This window comes from Eublepharis macularius, chromosome 10 (genome assembly GCF_028583425.1).
Source record: "Eublepharis macularius isolate TG4126 chromosome 10, MPM_Emac_v1.0, whole genome shotgun sequence".
Classification (NCBI taxonomy): domain Eukaryota; kingdom Metazoa; phylum Chordata; class Lepidosauria; order Squamata; family Eublepharidae; genus Eublepharis; species Eublepharis macularius.
Genome location: NC_072799.1, coordinates 34,572,602 through 34,595,874, shown reverse-complemented (window position 1 = coordinate 34,595,874; position 23,273 = coordinate 34,572,602). Strand labels below are relative to the sequence as shown.

General features: G+C 39.5%; 1 protein-coding gene across 1 annotated transcript in view; it reads right to left on the bottom strand.

The window, feature by feature from the left end:
- The window catches only part of ANK2 (ankyrin 2), a 395,088-nt gene that overhangs the window by 101,538 nt on the left and 270,277 nt on the right, over positions 1-23,273 (bottom strand). The window contains exons 8-18 of the mRNA XM_054989621.1: positions 21,668-21,766; positions 20,042-20,140; positions 15,270-15,368; positions 12,324-12,521; positions 6,263-6,361; positions 6,025-6,123; positions 3,412-3,510; positions 2,948-3,145; positions 2,122-2,220; positions 852-950; positions 233-430 (exon numbers count right to left, since the gene is read on the bottom strand). Of these exons, the coding sequence (XP_054845596.1) occupies positions 233-430; positions 852-950; positions 2,122-2,220; positions 2,948-3,145; positions 3,412-3,510; positions 6,025-6,123; positions 6,263-6,361; positions 12,324-12,521; positions 15,270-15,368; positions 20,042-20,140; positions 21,668-21,766 (1,386 nt within the window). The remainder of the gene's footprint in view (positions 1-232; positions 431-851; positions 951-2,121; positions 2,221-2,947; positions 3,146-3,411; positions 3,511-6,024; positions 6,124-6,262; positions 6,362-12,323; positions 12,522-15,269; positions 15,369-20,041; positions 20,141-21,667; positions 21,767-23,273) is intronic.

The window sequence follows — 23,273 nt, the reverse complement described above, 5'->3', positions numbered from 1 at the left end:
TCCAAGGTTGGTAAAATGAGTACTCAGTTTCCTGGGGGTAAAGTGTAGGTGACTGGGGAAGGCAATGGCAAACCACCCTGTAAAAAGTCTGCCAAGAAAACGTCGTGACGTCCCCCATGGGTCAGTAATGACTCAGTTCTTGCACAGGGGACTACCTTTACCTAATTGTTTGGTGATATCTCTTCTTCCACTTAAGAGCATTAAACAAAATTCAGTTTAGTAAGAGCTTTACCTTTGTAGCCACATGAATGTTGGCTCCTTTTTCCAGAAGCAAGTTCACCATGTCAGCATGACCTTCTTGAGAGGCCAGGTGAAGTGGAGTCACTCCTTGTTTGGTCAAAATATTGGTCTCTGCTCCATAATCTAGTAGGGTTGTGGCTATCTGCATCTGATTCTTCTTAGCAGCGATGTGCAGAGGAGTATATCCATTCTAAAAATCAGTTGTCTTACATCAATACCTATTTGTAATATCTATTTTCTTTCATAATGAAGATTAGTTCCTTATCCTTATCAAACTTTATGCTTTAATCTAGGAGAAAGTATTTGGCAAGTAAGAAATTGGCCAAGGGTTCCTGTGTTGGATCAAAGCAGGAATCAATTTATAACGTATTTTATGACAACTGTCAATGCTGCGATATTCAAAGATCCACATATGATTACTGAATAGGACCTTTTTTAAAAAATAATTGTCAGTGTTTGGACTTTTGTCATAACATTTAGAGCTTTATTTCTACTAAGAGATCATACAAACTCAAAGCAGATAATTAATTCTAAACAAAAAATGCACTTTCTCAAATTCTCTAAACACCGTTTTCCCAGAACGCATTCTTGAATGGCAAGGGAAATCTCACCTTGGCAGTAGCATGAGGAGAAGAACCTTTCTCCAACAACAGTAGCGCCACCTTCTGGTTGTCATAATGAGCAGCAACATGGAGGGGGGTCAGGCCATTCTGGAAAGGGCGGGTTTACGTTACGGCATTAAGTGATTGTTAGCTATCTTGTAAGCTGCTGTTACATTGCAAAACAATGTAAATTAAATTAAAAGTGATCAACCAATAAAGGCACAAAGTAACATTGAACTCAAGTTGAATTATTTCATATTAGAATGTTACTTAACATTAAGCAAGTCATTAGATTCAATGGCTTTACTTTTAAAAGGGGATAAACAATTAAGTATTAATTTAAATGTCCTAATTTGCACCTTTTATTGCATTAACCATATATGATGACATCTGAGCTCATTAGACTCAAATATGATTTACATTTACAGTACGAAGGAAAAAACATTAGTTCTATCTTATTTATGGAATAATTTGGCAAGCCCGGAACAAGAACACAATGCATTTTTTTTCTAGTAGACACCCAGAGTAGACTAACATGGAAATGTTTATGATAGACTGACATGTTAGAAAGAAAGGGCTGCCACCAAAAATGGTAGCCTTGTTTTACATTCTGCCTTCATTATTGGATTATAATGTTTACTTCCGTGTCCTTTGCTCCACATCAACTGCGGTTGGCAGGAATAAGGAAACATGAGGCAAATTAGATGATATGGAAGGGGAAGGGTGGAACTTGATGCAAAATTGCCTATTTTGGCACCAGCCTTACGCTACTGCTGCTGCGTAGTTCTGCCATTATAGTAATCAACAATATTCTATCATATTCTAAGTTGATTCTCTGATATATGAATTATTTGTTACCTATCATTAGGGGAAACTTTTTAACAAGAAGTAAGCTCTCAATGGGAAGGGAAGCTTCCATGAAATAATCCTAATAATGCATAGAATCAGCGGTCTAAATATACTTTCATCTTCCCCTTATAAGAGGCTAAATTGTATAAACACAATATATAGCTGCTACGTCAAGATTGCCAGTCCTAACTGTAATAAACAGATTTCCATAATAAACAGATTTCCAGATAAGGGAATGTACAGAAATGAAAAAAAACCCTATTTTTACTGCTTTATGTAGATAAATGCTCCCTAGTACAAAATTATTCTCATGTTTGAATGTGTTGTTAAACTATAAGGTAGTCATGTATACAATTTCCAGTATTTCCAGCTATCCCAACTTCCTTGATTACCGCTGATTTTAGGTTTAAATGCTTCATCTAATTTGTACCTTTCCAGATGAATCAGGAGATGCACGGCGCTGCAACAAGAGTTTTGCTACATCCAGGCTTCCATATTTAGCTGCCACATGCAGTGGTGTGAAGCCCTTCTGTAAAATGTCAAAGTGAAAAAATCAGGGTATTTATATATTCTGAATGCTTATTTGCTTTAAAGAAAATCCACGTACTCCCCAGTGTATAACTGGTTAGCTCTTAAATTAAAAGCCAAACTTATCAACAAAGAGGGAAAATAACAAAACTAGAACCACACAAAGGATCTTATCACATTTTCCCACTTGTCTAGCATTCTGGAAATCAAATATCCAAACATGATGGAACTTCAGTATAAAGCTAACATCTGGAAGTACAGAAATGTACTTTCTGTACATGCATTCAGATTTTTCTTAGAGATACTTCTTCAACAGTTGCATTCACAGAACCTTTGACTGTCTCCTATTAAGAGCAGTGTGTGGATTTGGTGAGAAAATGTTTAAAGGAAAGATCATGAACACATGCCTTATTGTGAGCCAGATCATTAGTCTATCAAGGTCGCTACTGTCTCCTCTGACTGGCAGCAAGTCTCTAGCATCTCAGGCAAAATCATCTACTACCCTGATCCTTTTAACTGGAAATGCTAGGGGTTGAAACTTGCGCCTTCTCACAGGCAGAACAGATGCTTTATCACTGATTCATGATCCTTCCCTGAGAAAAGCACCATGCATGCATGATCCTTCCCTGAGAAAAGCACCATGCATGCATGAGGAGCAATTCCCTTTAAACTGCTGTAAGGTAACATCTTAAAGCTTGCTTGGTGTTGGGAGATATTTCAGATTCTACCTTGGTAGCCAAAGAGTGTGCAGCACCCGCCTCTAAGAGAACTGATGCTACATCCAGTTGACCTTCTCGGGCAGAGATGTGCAGGGGTGTATATCCATTAGTAGTGGCAGCATCTGGGTGTGCCATATGTTGCAACAATAGCTGTACAATTTCTGTTTTACCCAGACGAGAGGCAATATGCAGCGGAGTCTGTTCCTCCTACAACTCAAAGTAGGGAAGATGTTAAAACAGGTTTTTTAAAAAATGAGTATTTCTTTCTCTCCCATTTCAAATAACTGATCTACATGTGTTTAAATGGAAGACGCATTTGTAGTACATCTGCATTCTCTCTCTCTCTGCATTCCCTCTCCCTCTCTTCTTCATCATCTTAATCAATAATGATAAATCTTAGCATATCTAGACACCCTTTTGTGGCATAGTGTAAACACCACGAAAGATAGAGTTTAGTACATTTAAACACCTACCCTTGCACGGGCATCAACCAGAGCACCGTTTCTTAGGAGACAGCGGACCACTTCCACTTGTCCTGCACGAGCTGCCATGTGCAATGCAGTCTCCCCCCGCTGCACAAAAAAAAAAAAAAAGATTTCCTTAATTTTTTACAATCAATGAAATGAAAACTGTATTGGTTTGTTTGTATTTCTCAGAGTCTAAAAGAACATAATCATAATATCTGCCCTAAATCTTGAATAATACCCTTTGTTATAAGATTGAAATTAAATGAACACATTCCTCTGAAGGCCACTGCTGAGTGTTTTCCAGAGAGTTGTATATCAAGAATTAAAACGTTAGACCAGTCGATTGAGATGATAGCTGAGATTACTGCATGAATTCTCAACTTTACCATGCTACTAACATTGTTTATGAACATTATTATGGTGCCCAAGAGGAATGCTATTTCTGTTTGTTTGTTTATTAAATTAAAATGCAATCTGAAACGCGTTCCATGTTTAGACTTTCAGAAAATACTCTCTGTTTGAAACTGATTGAGCTTATTTTAAATCAGCTACTATTTTGACCTGTAAATAATAGCTGGAAGCTCTCTGCCCATTTCGAGATCTAGATGCACCATTGGGTGTCTACAAACCTTATTATAATCCAAATAATGTTTTCATTTCAATTATTCCACTTACCGTCAGAAAGAATATGTTTCGTTTTTCTAACTATTCTGGTTGAATTTACACTTAGAAGGTAATCAGTGATTCAACTGCCAGTTTTAAGTGTTACTAAAAGCTCTATTTCACACAAACAACAGCACAGTGTTAACAGTTCTACTTGCCCATATTTAGTACTGTCTTATTACTTCCTTCACACTTGTTTCATTATTTTCTCCTCAAATTTCTTCAAACAAATACTAGAAAACTACTTACATTTTCTTGTATCTTTCTTGCATAGAGATTCCAAACTATTCCTACCCAATATGTTAGGGGACACTGTCAAGGTATTTCAAATCAATGACTTTGTTGTAGATGGTTAATGGAGAAAAAAATTACAAACTCCATTATGAGATTTATATTGAACCCAGAGGAGACTTAATAGGAGACTTATCCACCTTTGGATAAGCTATTTGATTGTGATGACATAGTTAAAATAATGTACATTCTGTCTAACCAACTGAAACATGTTATGTTCAAGATTTCAGGATTTGCCACAGCCACACATCAACTGAAGACAAAAGTTATGTAACCAATGCCGTTAATTGTAAAAATATGCAATTTGTATCAAAATTTGCTTTTAAACAGAGATTGTACATGCATGTACTTTGCATGCAGTTTTACTTGGTTCTTGTTATGTTTCCTTGTCATGTTGCTGAAGTCTTGTAGAAACCTAACCAGTTGAACAATAAATCTTTTACTGCCTAAGGTTATAATTTTTATTTGTTATTTATCCAGCTATAACATTGTTGGTTTAATTTGCCAGAATAGCGAATTACTGACGGGTAGCTGTGTTAGTCTTTTGGAGTAAAAACAGATCTTATGGCAATTTAAAGACTAATAACATTTTATTTCTGCATGTATTTTTGTGGACTAGTATCCATGTTCTCAAATGCTTGAGGATACATGTTTGCTCCCTGAATTGATTTACTTCATTTATACCCCATCTTTTTCCTCAATGGGGACCCAAAGCAGCTTAGACTGTTCTCCTCTCCTCCATTTTATCTTCATAACAACCTGATGAGGTAGGTTAGACTGAAAATGTGTGACTGACCCATGGCAGAGGATGGATTCAAATCTGCATCTCCTAGATCCCCATCCTAAACGCTACTGATATATAAATATTATATATCCAATAAAATGTTGTCATATATAGTTAAACTTACTGGTTAAAAGAAACATCTAAATTGCAGAATTTAGTATTTCTCTTTAAACTTGGCTGATTTAACTTCCTTCCACAGATGTAGGCTATAATCCTACAACCTTACTAAGAAGTAAGTTCCACTGAAATCAACAGGATTTTCTTTTCAGTAAATATGTCTAAAAGTAGGCTGTAAAAATTATTGAGCCAGTACAACGCCTCATGTTAGATACAGTGTGGGGAGACCCAGGTTCATCAGGTTACTAAGCTGTGAAGACCACTGGGAACATTGGCTCAATCACACTCTCTGAACAAACAACGGCACAGGTTGTAGTCGCCATATAATGGGAAGACATATGCACTGCCCTGAGTACCATGGAGTAAGGGCAGAATAAAAATACGACAGACTGCTTACTGTTCTTTTAAATGTCAACCAATTTTCCAATAGACACTTTATTTAAAAACTGTTTATGGTAACTATATCTCATAATACTGAGGCAAAGAAGAACTTATTTCCATGAAAACTTAGGCATGTCAGTACCTCACAAAGATCTTTTTAAAAATTAGTTCAAAGAACCATAAACTACTTAAGATTTTTAAATATTTAAAATGTGCTTCCCTTTAAAAAAGGCAAACATTTTATTTTTATTTATACCTATCTATACAGTCAGAAGACTGATATAAAGGCAAGTTCATAAAACAATGCTATAAAATGTGACTTTTCGTTAAGACGGATGGCAACCCAGCAACACAACAATGACTCAGATTCAAGCAGTACTCACAATGTTAGTGACATCTGGAGAGGCTCCATTCTGCAGCAGAAGGAGAACTATGTTCAAATGGCCCATAAATGCAGCCACATGTATTGGTGTGAGGCCAGACTGTGAAATAAAGCGACAGCAATTTTACTCCTCTGCAGAGCGCTTTGGGGGTCTTTCTCATGTATATAAAAGGAGAGTGGGAAATTAAGAGAAGGAGGAAATAGTGGGAGAGAGATGCTTCTTGAGGAAATGTCTCTACCTCTGTTATAGCTTGGATTGAAGCCCCATATTTCACCAGCAGTTCCATGACTTTAATGCGATTTTTCTTGCAAGCAATGTGCAGTGGAGTAAAACCATTCTGTGCAAAAGACAATCATGTTAGTTAAAACATGCAACCTCAGTGGTCATACAGTGTTAGATTAACCAGATTTCTTCATTAACAGGAGGTTCTGACATACTGAAAAACAGCACGCTCTTGGGCTATTTGACTACCATCTTAGTCCAACACAGAACATGAGCTGCTGCACAAGCAGACACAATATTTTCCAGAGACGTTTTGTGTGTGTGTGTGTGTGTGTGTGTGTGTGTGTGTGTGTGTGTGTGTGTGTGTGAGACACCCATCATGCCCATGAAAATAGCAGTGTATCATGTAACTCAGCATCCAAAACTCTTCAGTGTGGTGAAATCCTACACTACATGGGTTTGAGTACCTTTCCACTCTCTTTCTTGATAGGAAATGTAAATTTTCTTTATATAAAGCCAATTTTTAATTGAAACTTCTAAAAAACACAGTAGGGACAACATCACTACTAATCTATACTTCACCCTAATGATTTCTGTCTTGAGATGTCAGTAGGCCACTCTGAATATCAAGAGAGAACTAATATTATAGCACACTGCATATGAAGATGCTATTGTTCAGTTCAATATTAATAGATTTCATTTATTAATAAAGACTTGTTGAAGGACCAAACAATGTAAAACAAACACATTTTAGAAATCCAAAATACTACTTGTTAGAATAGTAAGCAGAGGAATTCCAAAGTGTCTGTAAATATATTGCCATTGATTTTGGGTAATTTTATTTTTAAAAAATACTGTAGATGTTATCTAACAACAGTTCACAAACTGATTCAGGAATAGATGAAATCAGCAAGCCATCATAAAACATCACAGAAATAGCTAACATTCACATAAACTAATTCTACAAAACATTCAAAACATTAATAACTTAGCTATCTGGGAAAGAAAATGCATTTTCCTCGGAATAAGATATTGTGATTTTCTAGGAAAATGCAGTATTTTGGCAACATACTATCATTTCCTATTAAACTGATTGCATGGAAGGCTCTTAGAAGTAAATATATATAGAAATAGCTTGTATCTCACACTGGAAAATAAAACTGCATATTAATTAGTTCAGAGTCAGACCTAGCTTCAATGAAGTCATATTTATTTATTTTATTGATGTCTTGACTTCTTTATCCCAATAAATAATATATGTTTGAAAATTTTAGCATGGCTCAAGTTGATTTCTCTAATCACCCACCTTTGGTCCTGACTGCCAGGAAAAAAAAGGCAGGGACATAATATTATAAATTAAATAAACACTCAGTATCTAAAAAGCTTCTGAATGTGAACTTTCACATGGTAATTCAATGAATTGGTAAATTTCAAATATTTCTGCTCATTGTCCTTTATGTGGAGGATAGGAGAATGAGGCAAATCAGAATAAGAGACTCTGGAAGCTGCATTATATAAAAGTCTTTCCACCATGCTGTAAGAGAAAATATACATGTATGCATGTGTCATCAAGTGACAGCCACCTTAAGGCGATCCCATCAAGGGGTTGTCAAGGCAAGTGAGGAGCAGAGGTGGTTTGCAATTTCCTTCCTCTGCAGAGTCTGCCTTGGTAGTTGCCCATCCAAGTACCGACCCAGTTTAGCTTCCAAGATTTGATGAGACCAGGTTATACCATGCTGACTTCCCACTCAAGAACAATATGCTTTGCAGAAATACAGGCCAACTACTTGAAGACAGTGTGGATTTGTTGACTTCTGAAAGTACTTTCCCAATCCTCAGGAATGATTATCAACTCTGACTTTGGAAACTCCAGGAAATATGGGGGCAGTAACCAGGAGGCAGCTTAGCAAGCAAGATATGCCATACATTCTGCCCTCTGAAGCAGCCATTTTCTCCAAGGGAACTGATCTCTGTAGTCTACTCTGGAGATCAGCAGTAATTCCAGGGGAACTGTAGCCTCAGTTTGAGGTTAGTATGTAACTCTACTCTGAGGCAGCTTATGGGATGGATCACAGGGCATACTCCGGCCCTCATCACTTAGGGCTACTGAAGGAGAAGGGGTGCTCCACCAATGGGTGTTGGCACATGTAGCACCAACAGTTGCGAAGCTACTGAGTGGCTAGTAGAACCTGGTACAGGCATGGGGTGATGACACCACTTGTTGGTCCCAGGTTCTCAAAGCCACAATGTTGCATCTGTGGCCACCACCCAACACCTGTTTGTCCCTCCTTCCCCACTAGTGATACTCATGAACCACTGCTGTTGCAACTCAAGTCCTAACAATGGCCGATTCCAGATGGCCCTCCCCATCGTGAAACGTCGCGCGTCGTCGCGCAGAAAACGCGAAATATCGCGTTTTTCTCGCGCGAGTTTTGCGCGACATCGCACAAAACTCATGCGAGAAAATGCGATATTTTGCGTTTTCTGCGCGACGACGCGCGACGGGGAGGGCCATCTGGAATCGGCCAATGTTGCCTGTTCAATTATATAGTCAAACGCCATAGCTATCATCACTTGTATTACCTTTGAATCTTGGACCTGAGAAATATAAAGCTACATGAGTTGTCTGCAACATCTCCCCCCCCCCCGATATCAGCCTTTGGGGGGGGATCTATGAATTTTATATTCCCCCCAGCCCCGGCCCTTCACATCTCTACTTACAACTTTTATCTCCGTTGTCTTTCTCTACATTTCTAACAAATGTCTAATCTGTGTGAATGTGCATACATTCATACACATATATGCATGCATATGTACCTAATGGCATTATGCAATTATTTGGCACCCTTCTAATCCCATTGTCTACAGCGTGTGACTGTTTAAGATAGCACTGTAAGAAAGGAGAAAATTTCTACTGCACAAAAGGCAGGAGGAAAAGTTATGACCCTATGCACCTCTTTGAAATAAATGTTGACAACAAGTTTAGGTGTACCACTGGTAACTAATCACTAACGAGTCATTCACAGTTTGAAACCCAGCTCTTCCACACCAGTTCAATCAGAGATTATGTAAAAGGGCCATCAAACCAAGGAGTAATTATAGCTAAAAAAAATTACCACGTGATTATGAAACATAGCAATGTCTCTCTTTTCTGATATTACATGTTGTAGCCCCCAAGATCTCATGTGTCCACGCAAACACCTTGAGTTTTTCACAGTAGTAGTGGAGAAAGTCTTGCTGATTCCATGTCAGCACAGAACAGTTTCAGCCTATGGCACGGTGAATATGTGCATTTGCAACTGCATTTATGATTAATCTTTTCACATGTCGGAAGTAATAATTGACGTGAAATGTCACAAAGTGAACACCACACAGAGAGGAGAACGCACATAATCATCTTACAATGAACTGAAATGGCTAGAAACCAATTTGAGCAGGATTCTCCCCTGAAGAGGTATTGTGAATAGGCCCAAAGCTGTTAATTCTGTATTGCAACAAGGTCTGGTTTTGTTAACACTTGCTACCGAGCCTATTATTTCCTGCCATTGGGAGGCCAATGTACTTCAGAAGAATTATCTGTAGTTCAAAGTGTTAGTACTCATAAAACCTCTAGGCTTTAGTGAAAATTAGAGTGTTATTTTGTTTTAATAAAACACCATTTTTAATATTAACTGTGAAACAGCTTAAAAATTAAATGAACATTTTTTTTTAATCAGAAGCAAAACTAGTTTTGGGTAATTAGAAGACAACTAAGCAATGTTAGTATTAGTAGCATTCATTAACCAAAATGTATCATGGCATTAAAAAAAAAGATTCCCTTATTCTTAACATAGTTTCAAAACTGTTTTTAGTCAATGAAGTTATCTTGCTGATTAACTAAAATAAAGCATAGAAATCAAGTTGTCAGAATAACCAGGATCATAATACTTTCACTATTATACAGTATAAATGATTATTTATAAAAACTTTATAATATGATAATTATTATAAACTTAGAAAATGTTTTCCTGGAGCCAGAGACATGAGTCAATTATATTAGCAACCCATAGCCTGAAAATTCTATAAGCCCCCAGCCCAAGACTGAGGGTGGGGCCTCCTTTGCAGGGGGTGTGGGGGTGCAGTGCACGACAGCTGCCATCATCCCAGGTTCCAGCAGCTTCTAAAACCCCCTGCAGTAGCTGCACAAGCAGCCTAGATTCAAAATGCCCAGCCAGCCAACCAGCATCAGGCTGGCCCGGCCTGTGGGGTGGGTCCCAGCCGGCAGACCTAGAGAGCTTCCCTCAATCTGCCAGCTGGGTATATGTTGGAGACCCAGCCGGGACCCCACCATACTTCTTTTGCTCTGACTTCCCGCCCACCCCATGGTTCTACAGGACTGTTGGGTTGTTTGTAAATGCTCAGCTGGGTTGGTGGGGTTTGTTCTTTGTTGGTTGTTTTTGAGTTCTGTAACTCGTTTTTAAGGTATTGTGGGCTGATGCTTTTGGCTGTTCAGTCTCTGTCACAACATTGGGGGATGGTGGTTTTGGTATTGACCCAGATCCTTTTGGGGGAAACAGGGCTCCAAGACCAGCTGCTCCATACTTGAGGATCCCCAAGAGGCATTGCAGGGATAACCCAGCTCAGGGGTTGTCAGGGCATGCTCACTCCCAGGTGGCAGGGGGATTCACACAGACATTTGCACCCATGTGGAATCTCATGTCCTGTCAAGCTGTGATTCTCCCTCTCAGTAGGAGGGCTGGGGGTAAAGATGGGGATAAAAGTGGGTTGGCCAATGCTTGGGTCCATGCCCTATGCTGTGTCAAGGCTCCATAAGCTGTAAACCAATAAAGCTGTAGCCTTTTTATTTCCAAGAAGGTGTCATTGTGTCTTGTTTGTCACCTTGCCTTCACCCCCTCACCTCTTTTGGCACTAGACCCACAATAGAAGACAATTGTAATTCAAGTTTACTTTTAAAAATTAGTATGTTATCAATCAATTCAATGATACATGCTGCATTGGCTATCAGGTTTCTCCTTTAACAGTTCTTGAGCCATTCACCTAAGTTTAATTGTTTTAACTCAGGAATTTCAAATATTCATTTTAAAGATGCAAAGAGGCTGTTTCTTCTCAGTACCTTCAAGATTACACTAGTGTGAATTCTAGACATTAACCACAGGTTTGTTAAAACACAGCAGGTAATTTGGCCAGGATGTAAAGAGCTGATTGGATTCAAGAAAGAGGCTTGTGCTGCTGACCCCGTGGAATGTTTGGCTTCCTTCACTGAAATAGGTGACCACCCACGTGATATCACAAGCTGCTTTTTAAAACTGAGCAGGGTTAAAAAAGCAGTTTGCAGCACAAAAACTGATGTTTTAGATACCAAGTATGAAGCCAGATTGGGATTGCAGCATTTATTCCACACTTCTTTTGATCTTGGCTATAAACAAATGTGAATTTAAACGAAAAACACCTTTAATCTTCCCATATCAAAATAATAGCTAAAACACTGTAAATATAGAATTAATAGACAGTGACAATATATTATTAGACAAAGTGGCAACACACTGGGTTGAATCCAGTGCAAAATTTGCACTAGAGCTCTTGCATAAGCCAGAAACACAAGAAAAAGTCTATGGTAACCGCTTGCAACAAGTTAAACATATTGTGTCTCCACTGGCATTTAGGTTACAGAAGATCTTCGGAAAACAATTTCGGGGCACTAAAATAAGCAGGGAGAAACACTGATGTAAAGATCTTTCACATGCAGAACTGTGCCAAGTCCATTTATGTTTCCACTTGCACTTGCACACTGCTGCATCCAAACCAATGTCTGCTTGCTTTGTCCATCTCTACACACTGCTATGATGTATAGTTACCCCAGAGCTGAATAGAAAACGCTACGATCACAGAGTCTTCCTCCCAGCTGGCAGACTCCTGGGGTTGGGTGGCAGTGGGTGCCAAAGGGATCCTGGTAGCGGGGGGGGGGGGGGATGGTGATGGACATAATCACCACAACATACACGTTGGAACTGCCACTTTCACAAGGAATAGCAGAATTGAGGAGACTATGTTCCCACAGAGACACAGTGAATGCTTACCAGAGCACGAGCATTTGGATTAGCTCTCTTGTCCAGCAGGAGTTTGGTGACACGGTAGTGGCCACAGTGTGCAGCAACATGGAGGGCAGTCAGGTAATCTAATGTCACATCATCAACAGGAGCTTTGTGCTGGAGCAAATGTTTGACGCATTCCACGTGATCACCTTGGGCAGCCATGTGAAGTGGAGAAAGCCCATTCTATACCAAAAACAAATACAGACCTGTTAGAATCTTGATAGAAACTGCTACTTTTAAAGAAGCAGATCTGCTTATTGCTGCAAAGGAATCATTTAAAATCATTCAGAGGTCTGTATAGGAACACTGCAAGACTGGCTGAAGGAGATAATCTAAACTGTAATATAAATAAGGCCATTTTCTAGCAAAGAGTTGACATAGTTCATACAATCTCACTCAAATCTGGAAAGGTGACTGGTTGGATCTAGACCATATCTTCTGCTAATGTAAAGGGTGGAGTAATTTCCACCAATCCTCCCTTCCTACTGCAGACCTCTGATTTGCCTCTAGTACTGTTCCTGAGGATCTCCTGCCCTCCCGGAGCTGCATTTTAGGCAGATCAAAGGGATGCAGCAGGAGGCAGGAAAGTTCTGTTCCTTTGACAGAAGTGCATTGAATGAGCAGAAAATTTAATCTGGGTCCAACTCAGCACACACAACTGGGAAAGCATGGCCTTGGGCATGGCTCTTCAGTCTATAGGATACAAAACAGATGTGAGCATACTTACATGATTAATCCCCTTTAAGAGTATGTATGACTCTCTAACCACACAAAAGGGATGGCGATCATGAATACAGAAGTACAATGAGAGTAGGGATTTAGGCTCAAATTAGATGTTGCATCATAATCATAAGGAGTTGGGGGTAGCACATTCTTTTGCTGCAAATATAGGACTGAGTGGGAAAGCCAGCTGTATTCAATCTCAGTCTCTCCCCCCTTACCACCCCCTTGAATAAAATATCAAGTCCCATGATAAATTTTTGGGAGGTCCTTTTTCACTAGCTGAAAAGCTGGCTGGATCTATCCCACAGTATTTTCAGTTTTCACAAAAGGACAAAGTTAGAAATAATTGAGCAGAATTACGTACTTCTCTTTACAGAGTGTAACTCACAGGATGCTACACTCTGGAAGCACGTGGACGTGCTTCCATGTCCTCTTCAAAGCACAGCTTTCAAATAATAGACCCTTTACAGCATCATCACAGCTCCCACAGCAAGGAAAAGACAACAAGCCATTTCTGGCAATCCCAGCCATAGTATATACATTGTGCTGCAAGGGGTTATACATTGTATAACATCTACACAAAACCCCTTGGAAAGTTCATCCATGGATTTGGGGTGAGCTGTCACCAGTATGTGTATGGCACTCAATGGATGAGCTTAACTTGTGTCTAAGGGTTGTGTAAGGGATTGCCTTTGGAAACCATGCCCGTTTACATTGCAAACAGTTCGGACTATGAATGGTTATCTCATTATCACAGGTAACTGATTTCCTTTACAGAAGCGGGATCGGGGGGAGTCCAGTGGCACCTGGTGTGGGCTTTCGGGGATCACAGTTCTCTTCGTCAGATGCATCTGGCGGGGAGGACTGTGATTCTCGAAGGCTTATGCTGCAGTGGAATTGGTTGGTCTTGGAGATGCTGCTGGACTCTTTTTGATTTTGCTACTACAGACTAACACGGCTAACTCCTCTGAAACTTTACAGAAGAAAACTGATCTCCGTATCAGAAGGAGCTGTTTGCATCTCCATATCAGAAGGAGTGTTTGCATCTACTTCGCCCTCCCCTCTCCTCCTCTATATCTGACCAGTTTCTTTTGGCCCGCCATGCATCTGACGAAGAGAACTGTGATTCTCGAAAGCTTATGCTACAATAAAATTGGTTAGTCTTAAAGGTGCTACTGGACTCTTTTTGATTTTGCTACTGCAGACTAACACAGCTAATTCCTCTGGATCTAGTTCCACTGAAAACTTTTTTATTCCAGAAGGCCTGTTTTAGCCTGCAGTTCTTGCAGGCTTTTAATGGCTACTAGCTATTTTTAACTGTTTTTAATATTGCAAGCCACCTTGAGTATTTCTAAATAGAAAGGTGGAGTATAAATGTTAAATAAATAAAAACTATATTCTGGAACTTTTATTTCTGTTGTTTGCAAAGAGCAGTTTCCCAAAATTGTAAACCTTATCAAAGATTAATTGGTCCTAGGAGAGGGACCCAATTTGATATATTTGAGACGAACCATCATGTTACACTGCTATAAGAAGAACAGAGAAGAATTCAACCACAGATGACTGCGTATTTGCCACTGAAAAGGTAGAGGAGCTTACACTTCCTCTGGTCTGCCAATAAGGCAGTCTGTGCTTTGTACACAGACTAAAGACAATTCTTTGTAAGCAAGAGAATAAAGGGACACAACCTCTTGGCATTCAAACAATCAAAGGAAGAGCAATCATGTTTTCCTGTCACCTTTAATGAAACCCAACACTGAACCAATCTCTGCCTTGATCAACTTAATCTGTAATATACCTTCTTATCCCCTTTAAACTACTGCAAACTGCAGTCTTTGGCCACCCATACCAAGGAACATTTGCTTTTCTATTCTACTCATTTTTATTTTTCTTTAATTTCCAGCTTAACATCCAAAAACATGAACATTTGTGATAAAAGCTTGCTCATTTCTTTGTATTTTTAATCGCTGATCTTAATATAGATACTTTACTGTTACTTCTGGATTTTTGTAATGGACCATCTCCTTCAACTGCCAATTTTGTTTCTATCTCCAACATTTATGGTATTATATTAACCTGGTCCATTGGTTGCTTTGCATGGACCATTACCTGATCTGAACCTTTCAAAATCAGGCAAACTGAAAATTAATTTAACTAAAACACTGGTCTGAAATTAAAAATCATTGCAACAAATTGCAAATTGCACACCTTTGTCCTTGCAAGCAGCGGTGCGCCTCGTTCCAGGAGGAGCTCAACAACCTGATCATGTCCACTTCGTGCAGCGCAATGCAGTGGAGTCAGACCATCCTTAAAGCAAAAAAACGGGGAAATGTTAAGGATGGATAGCTTTCTTCCACCCACAGGACATTTCTCTCATTAAACTACATGTGCCCACCAGTAACCGTAACTATAAAGAGAACAGACTTTCCATCAGTAATGTACAAATCTGCAGAAAAATTACCCTTTTATCGAACAGAGGTGTTCCATCATCTCTTAATCATGTGGAGTTTCTCCACCCATGAACACATTCAGTCAGGAAGAAGAAAATATGGCAAGCAATTCAGGGAACCAGCAAGGTAAACTTTTGTACACACTGCACCCCTCCCATGAAACTGCTCCTGGGTAAAATGTTTCCCAGTGGCTTTCACACAGCTGGGGTAATGTACAAAAAAAAAAGCTGTAACTCATTAGCAATGAAGCAAAGAAACAAGCACCAACTCTCCATTTCCCTTTATACATTCTGGAATCTGCTTCTGTGTTCTATCATGCTAAAATGATACATAGCAAATCCTTGCAGTATTTCAGATTGTTTTTGAAATAGAGTGTAGATCAACCCCATGCCAAGAGAGTTCCTATTGGAGGAAAAAATACCCAAAAAGGGAGAATTGAAAAAAGTATAAAAAAAATCCACAAATGGAAAAGCCCTAATTTTCTAAGGCTGAACAGCTAGCAACCATTTGGAAAACTTACTGTGACAGCAGCATCCCTCTGCAATGTTCTTATCACTGCAGAAGAACACCCTGTCCCAAAGCACTTACGCAGGCTCCACAGCCACTGAACACGACAGTTAGCTACAGTCAAGTCAATGAAAGGCTTAAGAAGAAGACAGAGTGCGTTCGAGGTAAGTATAGACCTGGGCTCCTGATATGGTTAGGGAAGGAAAGCAAAGTATTTCAGCAGCTTAAAAAAGGAGGAAAAAACACTATCAAACGAAAGTGCAGAAGGAAAAGATCAGATAGAGAAACAAATGTACCAGAATTATACTGAACATTATTCCGTGCTTCATCATGGTAACATTTTCCTTCTACACATTCAGAGTGACGAAGAGTCAAAGACAATCCAGTACTGGATTACCAGGTTTTCTGGTGCTCAGTGTGGCTGCAGAGTTCCCGTCCTTTCTCTGTGTATGAGGCATAGATTTTCTCTCCAGATACTGCTCATTGAATAGTACAGTTTAAAGCTTATATGGCTCCCTTTCCTTCTTCAAAACTTGTACAGGAGATGACAAAGACCTAAAATAAGTCATGCCAGGTGGCCAGCCAGTCCTCACCGTTCTCTCTCAAAGCACATGCTTTTAATGCTTAGGAATGAGACACAGATACTATGAAAACAGATGACAGAGCCAGAGCTGGATTAAAGTCTCAGTGAAGGGAGTGAAAGAATATGGCTTAGAGCCAACGGAGCGTTTTGTGGACGGAAAGGTTTCTGCCCACAGAATGCAACTTTTTTTTTGCTGCTTCCTCCCACTGCAGCCCAAAGATGGCCCCTGAAAAGCTGCTCCTGGGGAACAGGGAATCCCCAGGAATAGCCCTAGGGGCATTTTGGGCTGCAGTGGGAGGAGGGAGGTGAAGTAGTCATGCTTTAGGGACAGAAATCTTTCTTTCCACAGAAACGTTCTGTTGGATCCAAGCTATTATGAGTATGGGAATCTCTTCAAACCGCTGTACGTGGCTCTAACTTCTCCCAGTGATTTGTGGCTAGTGAGGTGCTCTACAGCTCCAAGCTACTATGTCAGCTGTAGGCCCAAACTGACAGATTCTACCCCTGCCAAGATTCCAGGCAGTTCTACGACCGGGTCCTATTTTCTGTCTTCATCCAAAAGGCAGAGCAATAAAAGTACTATGACAAATCCCTGAGTCCCAGAAGGCTTTATGTACAGCAGGTTGCTCTGTTGAACATATGCCAACTGTTCTGAACATTTTGAGACCTAGGAGGGGAGAGCCCAGAGAAATCCAGACACTGCTCCAATTTGTACTCAGGAAACACGCTATCAAAAGCCAACTCAGAGAGACTAGCAGTTGTTTCTCTTCTGGATTATTAGTAAAATTCAGGGCTTTTACGTTTCATTGTAATCACAAAGAAGTACTGAATTTGAATTCATTAATGTGGTTTGTCAATAACAATATTTTACTGTCTTTCCAGAAAACTAAACTTTGCTTTGGCTAGCTTTCCCTTCTTTCTTAGTTATTATTTTCAGATGTCTGCTGCTTTTCCTTAACACCAGGTTATATATGGCTACAGATCAGCCCACAGTAATTGAGAAACACATGTTCTATATTGCAAAGAAATATAACAATATCATGCACATGTTTGCAGGCTCCATTTCCTGTCAAAGTACACATTCCGTGCATCTGAAACTCCAATGGGAGGAGGGGTGTTGATTGGAAGTGGGGAAACCATGGACAGTAAAAACTATAAGTATCTCTTCTGCATTTACAATTCTTTGCTCCAGGAACAGTTTCCATCTTCAAAGAGTGGGGTCAGATTATAGTTATGCACATATTTGCATGGATTTTGGCCTCCAGAGTAGGAAGCGGTGTTGCATTCAAAAGAGCAGGAGGCAGTTTTCCTGCTGCCAAGACAGCATATGGGGTTGCCAAATCATTGGAAAATAAAGGAGTTAAGTCCTTTTCCAATTGTCAAATGCTGCAATAAGACACACTTGGGACAATCCTGGTACTGCATACTAATGTAACTTAACTGAGACAGCAGAATTTTCTTTGAAAATCGGTTACTTTATTGCCCTTTATACTAGTAGCCATAGCATAACAGAAGGCATATGGACAAACCAAAGGTAAAATAAAAAGGACACTGAAACCAAATAAAAGCCTGATATGGGGACATCACATAATTGCATGACAGTGACAAACAAAACCAAAGCTCTGGAATCTCCCCCACTGTAAACTGCACACAGATGCCACCAACATAACCTTGAGACAGCAAAAGGAAGGAAGCAATGATGACGTCAAGCCTGTGCAAAATAGAATGCCAGAGCTTTGGGATGCTTTCCGAATTGTGTGGGTGTCTCTGTGCTGGCATTTTTGAGTAATGCTACCAGCTGACTAGGATGATAAGCCAAACAATGAAAAGCCTTTTAAAATTTGATTTTTGTGCAAGAAACCGAGGTGTTCCTGTGCAGATCATTTCGTCCACGAGTGAACTACATCTATCTAGCTAAGGCCATTTCCCCACGTCTTAAAAAAAGTGCCCCACTCATGGAATGCTTTTCCATGCGATTTCTGACCTCACCATTTCCAAAATGGATGCAGGCAGCTACGATTCCATTTTTGTGATGCCACAGAAATGGACTCATAACTGCCTGCATCCATTTTGGAAATGGTGCCATCAAAAATCACAGGGAAAAGCTGCCAGCATTCCGTGAGTGGGGCAGTATTTTTAAGATGTGGGGAAATGGCCTACGTAATGTGAGTTCAGAAAATATAAAATATGTTTATTAAAAATATGACTTGAACCATTACAACAGGCATTCAAGCTTGGATGGCATGGATGCCTGAACTGAGATTATGAAATAAGTTAGGTCTGTAACCACATCTTAGAGCTGTAGCTGCATGAGTCAAAAAGGGCATTTGCTTGCGATCGCCCACCTTCTATGTATAAATGAGTCGAGGGTTTTGCAGTTTTTGGTTGATTTTCTATACTAGATGCAAAAATCTGGCTTCTGCCATGTAGCATCCAGTTCTGCAAATAAGCAACATACTGAACTTATGAAGCTGCCTAATACTGAGACAGACTAGAACCAGTGGGGTTGAACCTATGAGGGATTTCCATCCAGACAATAATAATATTTGATTTATATACTGCCCTTCAGGACAACTTAATGTCCACTCAGAGTGATTTACAAAGTGCATTATTATTATCCCCACAACAATCACCCTGTGAGGTGGGTGGGGCTAAGAGAGCTCCCAGAAGCTGTGATTGACCCAAGGTCATCCAGCTGGCTTCAAATGGAGGAGTGGGGGATCAAACCGATTCTCCAGATTAGAGTCCTGCACTCTACCGCTACACCAATGTGACATTCTCCCCTCCCCCTCCCACTGCAGGCTGAAATGTTCCCTAATGTGCTACTCCCGAGGAGCCCTCCCAGCAACAGCACTATGGCCAGGGGGTGGGGGGCTGGAGATCTGCAGCAGGAAGAGGAAGTTATTGAAAATCACTGCCTCCTTCCCCCAGAAATCTGTGTGGGATTCAAACCACCACTATCTGCTCAGACTGGCAATGACTTGCTTCTGCCTTAGACAGAGATATTTTGGGGGCAAGCTACATTCAATAACAGTGGAAACTGCCTCTGAAAGACAGGTCTGGGCATATTCCAGGACAAAGTGAGATTCAATATGCCTGACCAGGGCCGCACAGAAACCAAGCATTGCTGTGGAATACTCTTAAGAATCCTCTGCAGTACCCAGAGGTTCTTTGATGGCCCAATCAGCAAGGAATGGATTTTTGGCATACCTTGGTGCTGAATAAATGTTTGAGATGTCTTTGAAAAAAAGAGTGACCGTTATGAGGAATGTTATGAAGTTATGAAGAAAGTCCAAGTTAAATTGTGACTTCCTGGTCAGAACTCACTGCAGTAAAGACTCCAGATATCTCAATAAGTGAATTTCTGGGCCCTATTGAAACAAACGAAGAGAGAAGAAAGAGGATACATGATAACACATTCAGGGAAAAGAAACACTCACCCTGGTTTTAGCATCGATCTGCCCTCCACGATCCAACAAGAGCTTCACCATGTTTGTGTTGCCCCTTTTGGAAGCCACATGCAGTGGGGTGATTCCATTCTACACCATGAAAAGAACAAACAAAGAGCGTGATGGGCTTGAAGAGGTTCAATGGGAATGGCTTTGCGTTTGGACATGATACAGTATAAGAGATAAGCACAGATGTATCACAGCATACAGAAAACAGTGAGCACTGCCCTATCTGGAGAAAGGTTTATATTGCTATGGTTGGTAAATGCTGCAAACTGGAATTTCAATAGATGCATTTATATGGTAGTGGAAAATTAAAATCTGATTTGTGTCATATTTAATTTTTTTGTTTGACTTAGAATTTTAACATTATAGGTTAAATTCATAAGCGGTGGTACATTTCACCAAGGTTAATTACATTTCTAAGAAATACCAGCACCTAGTCACTGGAATTAATTATTTTAGTGCAATAATACATGGTCAAGTATCTGCAGATGTATGCAAATAAACCTCATGAGAGCAATGTGTGCATACATAATGTGAAGTATGCAACTTTTTAGGACTCTGGGGAAGAAGATCCTCACTGATTTGTAAAGCAACAAGGAAGAAACAATCACCAGAACACCAAACATCACAATCGCACTATATGCAAGACAAAACGCACACATTCATAGCACTTTAGTTCAGACACAATGGAGCCTATTAGCATAACTACAATGAGCATTAAAATGCCCTGATTAGGTAAGAAGATCTTGTCTCATCTTGCATTTTTCAACAAGTATTTTGGATGGAGATTAGTTCTCATGGTAGGAATCAGGAAGATAAAAGCAGCTGAAATATAAATGTCAGCAGGGATATAAAAAAAATTAGAACACTGCAAAGCAATTTAATATGATGTGGCTATTTACCTACTTACAAATAAGATGTAGCTATTTAAAAGAAACCCACACTCTAGTCCTTTCAGACAACAGGTAATTGTGTTCAGCTTTTTGGCAGGAAGATGAAACTAAATCCAGTTCCCTGTTAATCATCCCCACCAACAGACCGGTGTTATTAACCATTTCCTAACAGGTTTTTGGTGTACCACACCAGCAACAGAAAACTTGTACACAGTGCCCATTTTGCATATTGTTCCTCTTCCAACTAAGGATCCACATGCAGAAACATACTAATGTGTACATCTGCCCCTGGTTGAACTGGGGCATAAATCTGTATTTGGCTGATGCTTTGGGGTACAGATATTAAAAATATAAAGCCTGTTATGTACATAAGTATATAATTCATGTACAAAATAATATATATAAGAAATCATCTGCTGAAAAAGAGTTTGGGGATTTTTTTTTGCCAAAAATGATGTTACTCAATTTATTTTTCTATCACTGTACTCTAGAAAGATGAAATAAATGTATTACTATCGGTCACTCTCTTTCTGACTTATTTGTTACTCATCTCCAGCAGAATTAGAAGGCCACTGGGTTTATTCAACTTGACAAAGCAAGGTTGTAAATAGAATTCTCTTGGCATTTCCATTCTGTTCCATAATTTGCAGATTTAAAAGAACAAGCCAACCTGTTCAGTTCATTGTCCATTCATCTATGAAAATAAAACTCTTCATACCCTTGCTGTGAAATCCACAACAGCTCCTCGATTGAGCAGAAGTGTTGCGACATTAACATTTCCATAGTGTGCTGCTATGTGCAAAGGTGTGAAGCCACTCTGTAAAAATTAAAACAGCCTTATCAGGATCACTAACTTTTAATGTTCAACTTTAAAAAAACTGATGCCACATTAAAGCATTAATTTTTCTCAAGTCAGCTTACTAATAGAACTGAAGAATGAATTACATGTTTTTTCCTCAAGAGATAGATAAAAACACTATTCTTCCAGTTTAATATATTGTTTTTCTTTTCACAGCAGCCAGAAGATTAAGATAAAAATTCCCAAATGTATTTGTTCTTGGCTTTACCATTGAGACGAACCACACAGACATTTATGTTGCTGCTCTCTTGATATTGTGCTTTTGATCAGTAACAACAACTTGCTTTTGTAAATCTTCCATAGCAGGTTTTAAGAGCTGCTCTGGCTAGGACACCCATGTCTTTTCCATACCTTATTCCAAGTACAATCAAACATATTAAAATTAGAGGGACAGCACAATGACCACAATATAAGATATGTAGCTGCCTTCAAATGGTTCCCATGTTCTCCATAAACCATACACAAATGGAATTAAAACAGCTTCCATTTTTTACTGTGTTTTTGGCAGACCATTCAAAACTTTTACTTTTCTGCCAAGACTTGTAGAACCCTTTTTAAATGCTTCAGAAAGCTGTGCAGTCTCTAAGCAAGCTCACAGAATAGAGCTATTCACTCCTTGAACCCAGTCATCAGCTTAAGGGAAACCGCCTGATCCAATTTAGCAAAGATTCCTTATTTATTATTTAATTCATTTATACCCTATTTTTCTCCCCAAATAGGAAAGCAAAGGAACTTGCATTATCATTCTAGCTTTCTCCATTTTATCCTCTCAATAACCTTGTTGTGAGGTGAGGTTGAGAAAGAGTGACTGGCCCAGGGTCACTCAACAAGTTTCCATGGCAGAGTAGCAATTCAAACCTGGTTTTCCCAGATCTCAGTCCATAGTTATAACTACTACACCAACTTGGCACAAAACCATGTGTAAAGCCTTCCCCAGCCCTTGTGCATATGAAACATAATTTGCATACCTCTTTGACAAAAAAATCTGTTGAACATGGAGATTTTTGACATGAAAACAGAAATGCCTGAAAACCTCAAACGTTTGTGCAGTGTTTTATGCTAATTTATTGGGTCCAATAGAAGGTATTACATGGTTTTGTTCTGAGAGTTCAGTTGAGCCCTAATGGTAAAAATTCAACATGCACATTACAGTAATATACAATGCAGGTGGTAACTGTGATAATGTGTGAACAAATTATGTACACGGGGATGTACAGTAGAAACAGTTGCAACATCTACAGCAGCTATGCAAATAATTGTCATCTCTCTGAATGCTCCAACATGGAACTGTCACACTTAAACTGCCCTGGGGTCCACTAATTCAAGCTGAAAATATTGCCAAATTTGCCATAGAAGTTGAAATTCCACATAAATGTGAAGAATGCTGGTGGGGAGGGGATGAAGAAGCTTCTCCAACTAGCAATTCACTGCAAACTCTGTACTTCCACAGCACCTGCAAACACCT